The following is a 12,018-nucleotide window of genomic DNA, read 5'->3' as shown; positions in this document are numbered from 1 at the left end:
AATATATTATCCACATCCAGAGAAAGAACTGTGGAGTCTGAATGCATATCGAAGCACACTATTTTCTTTTTTTTTTCTTTTTTGTGGTTTTTCCCTTTTGTTCAGATTCTTCCTTCACAACATGACTAATGTGGAAATGTGTTCAATGTGATTGTATATGTATAGCCTATATCAGATTGCATGTCATCGTGAGGAGCGGGGAGAGGAGGGAGGGAGGGAGAAAAAAATCTGGAACTCAAAATCTTATAAAAGTGAATGTTGAAAACTATCTTTTCATGTAATTGGAAAAAATGAAATACTATTAAGGAAAAACAAAACAAGAAACAAAACAAAAAATGATGTGATCTCAGATTTTGAATTAAAAAAAGAAAAGAAAGAATCCCCACTTCAACATAGTTGAAGAGGAGTCATCTAGTTTGTGCTCAAAGATCTCCAAGGAGAGGAAACCCAGTAGATAGATAGATAGATGCGTAGATAGACAGACAGGTAGGTAGGTAGATAGACTGACAGGTAGACAGATAGACAGATGGATGGATGGGTAGACAGACAGATGGATAGACAGACAGGTAGAGAGATGATAGATAGATGGACAGATAGATTGACAGGTAGACAGACAGGTAGATAGAGCATTTATTCAGCTCTTATGATGTGCTAGGCACTGTGCTAAGCTCTAGGTATGCAAATACAAACAAACAAGACGGTCCCTGTGTTCAAGAAACTTTCATTATAATGGGAAAAAAAAATTAAGGGAATCTAGGAAGAGGTAGAGGCATACAGGATCAATGCCTTGGTGTGGAAATGTCTGGGAAGTAGAAGATTCTAGGCTTGGTTTGAGGCAAGATGGGGCAAAAAATTCACCCACATGTGTGCCTGGTGTGCCAGGGGGCAGAGCCCAAGGTTTTGTTGTGGGAGGAGGGGGTTAAAATGGTTGCTTGGGGGCAGGTGGTAAGGCATAGAGGTAACTGGGAAAGCCTTCCCAGTTATGGAGAGCTCTAATTGTCGGGATGTTTATACCCAAACAATCCTAAATTTCTCTCTTGGTAACATCCCCACATCATTCCTAGTTCTGCTCTCTGGAGGGCCCTTCAGATTCTTGAAGACCCCTCTGTTGTCCCCCCAGTTGTTCTCTTCCCCATGCTCAGCTTCTCCAATCCATTCATTCCACATTCAACAAGCATTTATTGAGTGTCCACCATGTGCACAAATTACTGTGCTAGATTCTTTCAATCAGTCCTCACTGGGGATCCCATTAGATGGGCACCAGCTACAGACCAGGCGCTTTGAACGGAAAAGCTCTAAATGAAAGACAAACTTTATTTCCAAATGCAACTTTATTTTTTGTGGAAACAAAAATACAACATCTGGGGATAACAATAATTTAAATAAATTATGCTGTCCTCCTCTACTCCACGCCCCCCTTTCATTCCCTGCCCTTGGCTTTGCTTTCCATCTAAAACATGACAAAATTGTGCCCAAGAAGAAGCCAGGGCTCTCCTCTGAGGGAATCAATAAAATCCACAGTATAACCTTTAATTACCTCTGAACCAGCTGTGCTAAGAAGCAGAGGCTCAAAGGTGACACCTGACCCTTGGGGCCTTACCTCAGATGCCCGATCTAACCTGTCACATGGATGAATAAGAAGCATCTTACAACTTTCATTGAATTTTTACGAAGGCCTGACAACACCCTACTGGCCTCTGGCCCAGAAGCCCAGGGTCTAAAGTCCGTCCTAGGATCACAGCTAGATAAGGATACTCTCATTGACTAGGCCCCAAGTCAAGTTATGTTTTTCTGTCTTGTGGAGCTTGGAACCTGAGCTGGGCCACTAAAGACAGGTGCAGCTGTGGTCTCCATCTTCCTGGACCCATCATTGAGAAAGGAGGAAAGGCAGGAGAATGAGGGAGGGAGAGAGGAAGATTTAATATATCATGGGACTCTAAAAATGAATCTAATATATATATATGTATGTGCTTGTGAATATATGTGTGTATATACATAAAACATATGTAACGCATCAGAGCACAATGAAGTCATGGAGAAGTCATAGTCTGTGAGGACAAAGTCATTTCTAGAACATATTTAGATTAGAAATCAATGACTTCCTGTATAGCCTTTAAAACAGACACACACACACACACAAACCCCATAAATCCTAGGTGGTTCTTGCCACAGATAATTATAATTAGGAGATGGGGGTAAGAGAGTGAATAAAAAGTGGAATTCCAAGGGAAGATTAAAACCTCACTGAAGCCTTGTTCCTGGGCCTCTCCCAACCTATACTTTGTTACTAGTTGGGCCGGGTGTCCTAACACCCAGCCTAGGGGTCTTTTCACAAAATCGAGTACTGCCTTTGAGGTTCAAATGAGCAACCTGAAAAAGGAAAATGTCTCCAAAAGGACCTGATAGTCCCAATGAAAGAAAGAGCCCCTGGCTCTGAGTCAGAACCGTGGCAGGCTACTTTTCCTGCCCCACACAGGCCTCTCTCCCCACAGCCGAAGCCTGACAACTAACTTCATCGGAGGAGAGGTATTTGGAGAGAAGGCTTTCAAAGGGTTAATTCTTCCCTTACTGGTCCCTGTTCATCAACCTTGGACTTTTCAAATTACGGCAACAGAAAATCAAAGAGATCTTCCAGATACAAATGGTCAGAAAAACTGATACAGTTTCCCTAGGAGAGACCAACTGCAAAGAGATAATGCAACCACAAAGCTATTTGATATAAATAATTAATAAATATATAGATACATACATACATATGCACATAGCCACAATGCTTCTGTAAATACAACCTTCAGTGAATGGCTTCTCAGATTGCAGCCTTCCAGAGCTGACAGAGAACAAGTGGGTTGATGTGGCCAATAAAATCCACCCTTTTGTCCTCTACAGTAGCCCACTGAACCCCAAGGCTTCTGCCCTGTGGGGCAGCCTGATGGCCTGCCCAACGAAAGGGCCCCAGCACTGAACACAGGCAGTCTTGGGAGAGGAGGAGAAAAAAATGGCACATGGAAGGTTGTATTCCAAGAAGGAACCCACCAAAAGACAGCCCATGGGGCTTAAAAATAATAATAATTATAATTATAAAATAACTTACAAGCTTCAGGGCTTACAAAGGGCTTTCCTTATAGCAACTTTGTGAGGAAGGTGGTACAAGAAGTATTGTCCCCAATTTACAGATGGGAAAACTGAGAATCAGAGAGTTGAATGACTTTTCCAGGGGATACTAATTACCAAATCTGGATTAAAAACCCAGGTTTCATTTAACTCCATGACTACATCATTAAAAACATAACCTCCCCACTCCTACCCACAACATCCCTCCCACCAGGCATGAGAATGAAGGACCTCATAGAAAATGAGCCAGCAGCTATGGATAAGCCTGTGTTCTCCACTCGTCCTGGGGAAGGGCCAGCCCTGCCAGCAGCACTGGACCCAGCAGGTGTACAGTGAAGGGAGTCTTGGGGAACCTTAAATTCAAAGGCCAACAGAAAGTCAGCAGGGGCTAGCAATCAGGACCAAAAGAGGATAGAGGCACCAATAATAAATAATTGTGGGTCAAGCATATCCATCTGTCCGGCACTGGAGAAACCTTGGAGAAATCCATAGGGAAGAAGGAGGTTTCTTGTCTTGGCTGGGGTAAGGACTCCCCTGGATACTGTCCTTTGTCTGGGTTCAGAGGCTCACAGGACTCAGAACTAGAATGGACCCTCGAGGTTGTCTAATTCAATCCTCTTATTTTACAGTTAGGGAAGCTGAGGCCCAAAGAAGTTAACTGACTTGCCCAAGGTCACATAAGTCAGTAGTGAGCCAAGATTCAAACGCAGGTCTATTGATTCCAAACAAAGGGTTTTCCCCACCATTCCAGTCTGCTTTATGGATCAAGTCACATCCTGGAGCTGGGCAAGTGATGCATAATTGAAGGGTGTATTAAACAGAAGGTTAATGGTTGAACCAAGAGGACTGAGGAGTGAGCGTACCAGCTCCTGCTGGTCACTCCTTCTTAGCCAGACCGGGGCAGGACACAGGTACAGCCCACAGGGACGTTGATGTACTCTATCTCGAAGGTGAAGGCCCCTGGGGTCACTTGAGTATCTCCCTTCAAAGCACAGGGCTTTCGGTGGAGGACCAGCACTCTCTGATACAGTTCAACTGAGTTGAGTGAAGATGTCTCCCGACCTGATTTCATGTCGATACAGCCTTTGCACAGACACTCTGCAAAGGCTAGCTTTTGGGGGTAGCGGTTCTCATCTGAGTTAATTCTGTAAGACAAAGAAGTGAATGAGCATTTATTGAATGCCTATGACATGTCAGGCACTGTGCTAACGATACAAAAAGAGGCAAAAGACTGTCCCTGTCCTCAAAGAGCTCACAACCTAATGAACAACCTCACAAAGCTGTTGTGAAGAAAGTGCTCATAGTGATCATCGAAAGGCAAATACCCCTGGGCAGACAGAACACCCCTAAGTCCATGTCTGCCGTTAACAACTAAGGTGAGGGGCAGCTAGGTGGCACAGCGGATAGAGCACCAGCTCTGGAGTCAGAGGACCTGAGTTCAAATGTGACCTCAATGACTTAATAGATGTGTGACCCTGGGCAAGTCACAACCCCCATTGCCACAAACAACTATGATGATAAAGGGTAGGCTGAGAGCACAAAGAAAGGAGGAAAGGAATGTGGGATGATCCCAAAAAGACATTTCATCTATTTTACAATTTTGCCTGAAGTCTCAATTTCTGTTCCCCTCTCTCCACAGCGAATATCCCAAAACCTTTTGTAGGCAATAATTTTGAACTCTTCTTCATCCCTACCCCAATTAAAATCAATCAGATTATTGGCTACTGAGGGGATTGGGCAGAGCCTCATGTACGGGACAGGCAGAAGAGAAGCAGGTGACTACCAGCTACTAAAAAGAAAACTCCATCCAACTAATACATACTCTCCTTCCCCATCACTCCTTCCCTCCACCCCGCTCTCCTTCCACATCTCTTAAGTCTCCCCCCTCAGGAGAATTCGTCCCCCTTTCAAGGCTGCTGTTGCTGTCCATTTTAATCTTGCAGACAGCACATGATTTTGTGAAAGAGCCCTCGGCTGGATGTCCAAACACCTGGATTTCAGTCCTGGCTCTGTTGTCAATGAGGTAGCAAATCCCTTTCCCCCTCTAGGTCCCCCTGTAGGATCTCTACGGTTTTGCACGTTCATTCTAAGGTTCCTTCAGCTCAGACACTTCCAGCTCAAAGGTCATTTTTTACACTTCTGGGAGCCTGATTTCACCTATGCAAATGTGTGGAGCTTATTTGAGCCCCTAGCCTACGGATCTCCATGCTCTTTGCTGTCTGTGGGGCTTACCGGTATTTCCACGGTGAGAGGGATCGCTGATGGACCTCGGCTTCGTACACATTTTCAAGCTGGAGAGCTGAACATCGGGACTCCTTGTGGCGCTGATGTCTCCGTGTCCTTGCTAGGCTCCCAGCCTCCAGGCTGGCCACCAGTGTAGCAGGCAGGGAGCGGGCAGACCGGGCACCCACGCCTATCAGGTGGAGGGGAAGCTGGTTGTGGGACAGCTCCTCGGGAGGGTAGCAGCGTTGGTGAAGACTCGAAGTTCCCGAGGGCAGCCAGGGTGGGTGGCGGGAGAAGCAGGCAGGAAAGAGGAGGAGGAGAACCCAGGCAGCGATCTGATGGAGACAGGTTTGGGAGAAGGGGAATATAAGAGGGGGACTCTTTGTTTGATGGGGAACTTACTTGACCTTCTGACGGGCCCCAGGAAAGTCTGCCAACTTAGCTAGCAGGGATGTTTGAACCTTTGGGAGGCAGGGCACCTTCATCCACCGGGGAGAGGTTCATTTTCCCCCTTCTTTTAGGACTGGAGGGGCTCCCTAGTTTCAAAGTCACCATGACCCTCTAGCCCAGGACTTCTTGACCTCTTTTGTGTCATGGACTGGTGTGGCAATCTGGTGGGGCCCATTGTCTTTTTAAAATAAGGTTTTTAAATGCATAAAATAAAATACACAGGATCAAACAGGAAACCAATTATATTGAAATATATTCTGTATTTTCCCCATCCGAATTCTCAGACCCCCTGGATTATATCCAAAGGGGTCTATGGACACCAGGTTAAGAATCCCTGCTCTGAACCTTTTTGGGTAAACTCAACCAAAGAAATAAACAAAAGTCTATCCACTCACCCCCTTCCATAAGCTCCTTCCCTATACCTATCCCTTCTGCTCCCCTTCACAGGTTCAAATTCCTTCAATTTCCCCTCTCCCCAAACACATCCTAACCACCAAGATGAGCTGGAAATTATTGCTCCAATTTTATTTAGGGCAAAGCAGGGGCACCCAAATCCATGAACAGAATCTAAGCCACTGCAGAAGTAAGAGTAGAGGGACAAGCTAGGTGGCACAGTGAGTAGAGTGCCAGCCCTGGAGTCAGGAGGACCTGAGTTCAAATCCAGCCTCAGACCCTTGACACACTTACTAGCTGTGTGACCTTGGGCAAGTCACTTAACCCCAATTGCCCTGCTTTCCCTCCCCCCCCCCCAAAAAAAAAAAGCAGAGGGGAAGGGAAAGAGGAATCTTCGTTTCAGACCTGGAGGTTCTTTCTTCCTCTAGATCATGTTGCTACTCCCGGGAGGTCCAGATTCCATTGTCCCTAACTCCATCCCTCCCATCTCATCAATGAGGGCTGGCTCAACCAGTAACATATCTTTAGCTGGTGAGCAGCCAAGGTGCCACCCACACTAGGCACTGATGCTCTTACCATGACAGGGGACTTCACTGGCATAGGAGGAAGAAATAGAGACTTCTTCTTGGTCCTTTCTAGTCCCACAGCAGGCACCTGTCAAGGGGTCTATTTGGACGTTTCTGATTTCATGTTTGGCTCAGCTAGTTTTATACTCTGGCAAAGAGGGCGGAACACACCTCTGGAAACTCCAGGGGAAAACATTCCATTCTTAATGCCCTGCTCTTCCTCCTTTGCAAGGAAGTGTCATGGCCCAGTATTTTCTCCTCCCAACAATGATCTGGCCTTCAAGCATGGGGAGGCCGGGGGTGGGGGGGCTTCCCAGAGGGATCAAATTTCGAGTGTCACTTTAACCTAGAAGGTTTTTGAAGGGCTCTATCCAGTTTTCTTCTTGAGGTCATTCCACAAGCCTGATCTGCTGCCCTCTCCTCTGCTGCCCCTCCCCAAATGTGTTTTACTCCTACCCTCTCCATAATCCCATCTTCCCCAGTATCCAGTCTATCCCTCATTCCCCCTTCCCCAATTCATCTCATGTCTCTTTCCACCTCAAACCCATTTCCCTTTAGCTACTTTCTACAAACCCTCCAGCCCCAAACCTCAGCCTAATGTCTCCTTCTCCAAATCCCAAACTTATTTCCCACAATTTACCCTTTTTAGAAACCCATTTCCCCGAATATATTATCTAGAAACACATTTACCCATGCTCCTAACCCCCAAACCATTTTCCTCAACCACACCTCTCCACGAGTTCTTTTTCTTGTATCCTTCACAAGCCATATCCTCTTTTCCCCCTTCCCCAAATCTGTACCTCCTCTTCCCTTCCCCATGCTCATCCATTTCCCACATAGAGGGTAAATGACTTTCTGACAGTACCAGTGATATTTTTAACTCCTACCTTGCTTTCTGCAGCCAGGCTACAAGGATCCATAAGGAAGTAGCATTGGGCAGGGAAAGCAGGAATTCAGGGTTCGCCTTCTGATTCCTTGAGCCCTACTTTCCTATCAGCAAAATGGGGTGTATGACTCCTGTTCACTCCCTCCACTCCACCTTTCCTTCTTCCTCCGGCTCTCTTTTTAAGAGGATGGGAATTCATGGTGCAAAGGCTGCATGAAGACTGAGCCCCTCACGCTGAGGTGCACATAGTGTTTTCCCCATTCACATCCTAAGCTTGACTCTGAGAAGCTCTTTGAGGGCAGGGCTCATTTTGGATATCCTACAGAACCTGAAGCTGAGCACAAGGATGGGTCTCAGCAAAACATTAATCTGTTCACAGAGTCATAATATATTAAGAGCTGAAAGGGATCATCTAATGCAATCTCTTCATTTCACAAAGAAGAAAACTGGTCCCAGAGTTCAATTAAGTATACTTCAACCAACATCTAGAAAGTGCCTGCAATGTACAGAACACTACGTTGCATTCTGGGAGGGGTAGAAAATGTTGCTAAGACATGGTTCCTGCCCTCATGGAGCTTATAGTCTTGTAGGGTGATATGACACATACCCAGCCACATAAAACTATCATGCAAAATCGTACACAGTAGGTGCGTTAGAGAGATGTGGATAAAGTATTACGTGGGGGGGAGCAGGAGGAGGAGAAGAGACTATTGCTAAAGAATGTCAGGGAAGGGTTTATGGAGGTACCTGGCATTTGAATTGGGCATTAATGAATGGCTAGGTGTTGAAAGCAGCTAGGTAGTGCAGTGGGTAGCATGTTAGACCTGGAGTCCAGAAGACCTGAATTTAAATGCAGCCTCAGCAGTGTGATGCCTGGGCTAGTCAAAACCTCTCTACCTCAGTTTCCTCCACCTGTGAAGTGAGGATAAAATAGTATCTACTTCACAAGGTTATCATGAGGATTCAACGAGCTAATATGTATAAAGTGCTCTGCATGCCTTAAAGTGCTACATGAATACTGGCTATTATTATTATGTGTTGTTGTTGTCTCATCATTTCAGTCGTATCTGACTCTTGGTGACCCCATCTGGGGTTTTCTTGGCAGAGATACTGGAATGGCTTGCCATTTCCTTCTCCAGCACATTTTACAGGTGAGGAAACTGAGCAAACAGGCAAACCTTGTCCAAGGTCGCACAGCTAGTGTCTGAGGGCTAGATCTGAACTCGGGTAGAGTTCCTGACTCCATGTCCAGCCCTCTATCCACTGTGCCTCCTACCTGCCTTATTATTGTTATTGTATAGCTAGGAGGAAGATAGAGAACATTCTAGGCATAGGGAATGTCATAACCAAGGATTTGGAGGCAAGAAAGGTTAGGGGTACACTCAGTTGTCCAATTTGGTCACAAGGTAAAGGAATCAGGTAGTGTTAGATAAGACAAGAGGGTGATCTCAAATTATGGACCATCCTGAATGCCACAGAACTGTCCTGATTCCAGCCCGAAAGCTAGGCCTCCTGACTCCCAGATTAGTGTTGAATTCAACTGAAAAGGCAACTCGTTGCCTGGAGGAGGCAGGTTAGGCACCCACCCCTCTCCCAGCCCCCTCTCCTCAATCTTTTCCACCAATTGACTCATCAATTCTGCCATTAAAACTCTATCCTATTGCTGGTCACCAGTGACTTCTTACATCCTGGAGCAAGAATAAAAACCTGTTTGAATAGCTTCTTGGTCTATTAAAGGCTAAGATCAGGTGTAGAAAAAAAAATCCTGTTTGGATTTTCAGCAAAACCTGGCTCCCTTCCTACCTTTCCAGTCTTCTCATTCCCCACCCCCTCTCAGTCTTTCATCCAGAGACAATGGCCTCTTTGCTGTTCCTTGAACTCAGCAATCCAATTGTCCCAGGTTGCTCCATGCCTGAAAAATTCTTTCCCTCCTCCTCTCTGGCTCTGGACTTCCTTGGCTTCCTTCAAATCCCACTTGTGTATTCCAGTCATCCTTAATCTTAGCCCTGCTTTCTGAGATTAGCTCCAATTTATCTTGTCCATATCTTGTTTGTACACAGCTGTTTGAACATTGTCAGCTCTGTTAGAGGTTGTAAGGTGCTTGAGGGCAGGGAATATACTTTCACCTTTGTTTGTATCCTACCCCCCTCCCCTTCTTAACACAGTGAGAACACAACAGGAACTTAAGAAATGCTCCTTGATTTACCTCGATTACCTCTTTCATCTAAAGCTTTACTTCTTATTGGTGTAGGATAGTCAGAAGATTGCTGAGTTTGGATTTGGAGGATCTGCCTTCAAATTCCGATTCATCCACCTGTGCCCTTGGTCTCAGTTTCCCTATCTGTAAAGAGAGGGCCTTTATTGCATAACTTCTGAGCTCTTTTAGACTTCTGAATCCCACTATCTTCTATTCCATCACCTTCCCCCAGGAATGGACTGTTAAACCCTGTTTGAACCTTCGTGTGAATGAAGGCTCCCAGAGCAAGATTTGATAGAGGTATGAGAGGAGACAGAACCTGGATACTGAAAGAGGAAAAGAAGAGGTCCCAAATGCTAGGAAAAGAATGAATGGTGGAATGGGTGGACATCTAGTGAATATAATATACTTTCCCTCAGCACCCAGGCCTGGCTTAAGATACTACCAGCTTCACCCACCCTCTTTATTTTTATTTTTTTTTGGAAGGGGGAAAGCAAGGGAATTGGGGTTACATGACTTGCACAAGGTCACACAACTAGTGTCAAGTGCCTGAGTCTGGATTTGAATGCAGGTCCTCCTGACTCCAGGGCCAGTGCTCTATTCACTGTGCCACCCACCTGCCCCACCCATCCTCTTTAAAAAGACAAATGGGTTAAGCTGTTGACCAATCCTTCACCAAGATCATAGCATCAGGGGATTTCAGAGCTCAGAAGAACAGTATTAGGGAAAGAACAATGGATTTGGACTCAGAGGATCTGAGTTGAAATCTAATTTTACAATTTATAATCAGCGTGCCCTTGGGAAAGTCATGGATTAATAATCTTACTGGGCCTTGGTTTGTTCACCTGTAAAATAAAGGTGGCAAAGTGGACATAGTGCTGGGCATCAAGTCAGAAAGACCAGAGTTTAAATCTGGCTTCGGATACTTGCTAGCTGTGTGGCCTTGGGCAAGTCACTTAGCCCTGTTAGCCTCAGTTTCCTTATCTGTAAAATGAGCTGGAGAAGGAAATGGCAAACCACTGCAATATCTTTGCCAAGAAAACCCTAAATGGGTTTTGCAACACCAAAAATGAAAGAAAAGTGGTAGAGGGACATTTGAGATCAGGAAAACAGTAAAGGACAAAATAGGGAAAGACTAAAGAAGTAGAGAAAAAATGAGGGAGAAAGTAAAACAAGCATAAAAGAGACTTTTCCCTATTACTCTCAAAATCCATTCAGTCTTTTTGGTGCCTGGAAGCAAAGACATTGGTTACCCCAAAGGAATCATAGGGAGCAAGTTGGGCTATTTTTGGAAACTAAATACTCCCCTTCCCATGCTTTCCAGCCATTAATTATCCATTGTTAAGATGAGCTTGGACTCAAAAGCTATGAATAAACAGTTCTCAAAAGGAGAATTGCAAACAAAGTCATCTTAAAGCTCATTCTGAAATATTAATAAGAGATGCACATCAGAACAACTCTGAGGTCTTACTGCAAAGGGTGACAAACAATGGAACCAGCCAGTGTTGGAGGTGCCGCAGAAAGACAGCTGGGCCAGCCATCCTGGAATAGTATTGTTTTTAAAAAAGTGACAAGATGCCCCAATCCTGAACCCAAAGATTTCACTTCTGGGCATCTAACCCAAGGAAATCAAAGATAGACAGTCCCATATGCAACAAAATATTCAGAGCAGTGCTTTTAGTATTATCTAAGAACCGGAAACAAAATCGATGTCCATTCAGTGGGGAATGGCTTGACTCCTCGCGGTACGCGAACATCTTGGGGTGTTACTGCGCTGTAAGAAGGAATGGGGGTGGGGGTGGGGGGTGCTGCGAGTTTACTGGTGCCCAGCGAGGGACGGAGGGAACGCTGAGCTAGAGCAACAGCTGTGGGGCACTGTGGGAGCCATGGCGGGGCAAGCTTTTAGAAAGTTTCTTCCCCTCCTTGACCGAGGTTTGGTTGAAAGGAGTGAAGCTGAGGCTGTTACCAAAGGAGGTATTATGCTTCCAGAAAAATCTCAAGGAAAAATATTACATGCAATGGTAGTAGCTGTTGGATCAGGAATTAAAGGAAAGAGTGGAGAAATTCAACCATTTGGTGTCAAAGTTGGGGATAAAGTTCTTCCAGAATATGGTGGAACCAAAGTAGTTATAGAAGACAAGGACTATTTCTTATTTAGAGATAGTGACATTCTGGGGAAATACGTGGACTGA

At 45.2% G+C, this 12,018-nt stretch overlaps 2 protein-coding genes across 2 annotated transcripts; one reads left to right on the top strand and one right to left on the bottom strand.

Moving 5' to 3' along the window:
• Positions 1-3,997: 3,997 nt before the first annotated feature.
• IL17C (interleukin 17C) lies at positions 3,998-6,777 on the bottom strand. The gene is made up of 3 exons (XM_036748311.1): positions 6,754-6,777; positions 5,344-5,669; positions 3,998-4,256 (listed from the first exon to the last, which is right to left on the bottom strand). The coding sequence occupies exons 1-3, from the start codon at positions 6,775-6,777 to the stop codon at positions 3,998-4,000; spliced, it is 609 nt and encodes a 202-aa protein (XP_036604206.1).
• Positions 6,778-11,712: 4,935 nt separating this feature from the next.
• On the top strand, positions 11,713-12,018 carry LOC118840844 (10 kDa heat shock protein, mitochondrial-like). The gene has a single exon (XM_036748209.1). The coding sequence runs from the start codon at positions 11,713-11,715 to the stop codon at positions 12,016-12,018; it is 306 nt and encodes a 101-aa protein (XP_036604104.1).

This window comes from Trichosurus vulpecula, chromosome 3 (assembly GCF_011100635.1).
Source record: "Trichosurus vulpecula isolate mTriVul1 chromosome 3, mTriVul1.pri, whole genome shotgun sequence".
NCBI classification, from domain to species: Eukaryota; Metazoa; Chordata; class Mammalia; order Diprotodontia; family Phalangeridae; genus Trichosurus; species Trichosurus vulpecula.
The sequence above is the reverse complement of the archived record's forward strand: the minus strand, read 5'-3'. Positions and strand labels throughout refer to the sequence as shown.

Excerpts from the sequence above, each read along its gene's own strand:
- LOC118840844 (XM_036748209.1), top strand. The coding sequence starts at position 11,713 with ATGGCGGGGCAAGCTTTTAGAAAGTTTCTTCCCCTCCTTGACCGAGGT.
- IL17C (XM_036748311.1), bottom strand. The coding sequence starts at position 6,777 with ATGCCAGTGAAGTCCCCTGTCATG. Across the intron at positions 5,670-6,753 it reads CAGTGAAGTCCCCTGTCATG|ATCGCTGCCTGGGTTCTCCT; the intron begins GTAAGAGCATCA and ends TGTCTCCATCAG. Across the intron at positions 4,257-5,343 it reads CTCTCACCGTGGAAATACCG|AATTAACTCAGATGAGAACC; the intron begins GTAAGCCCCACA and ends TTTGTCTTACAG.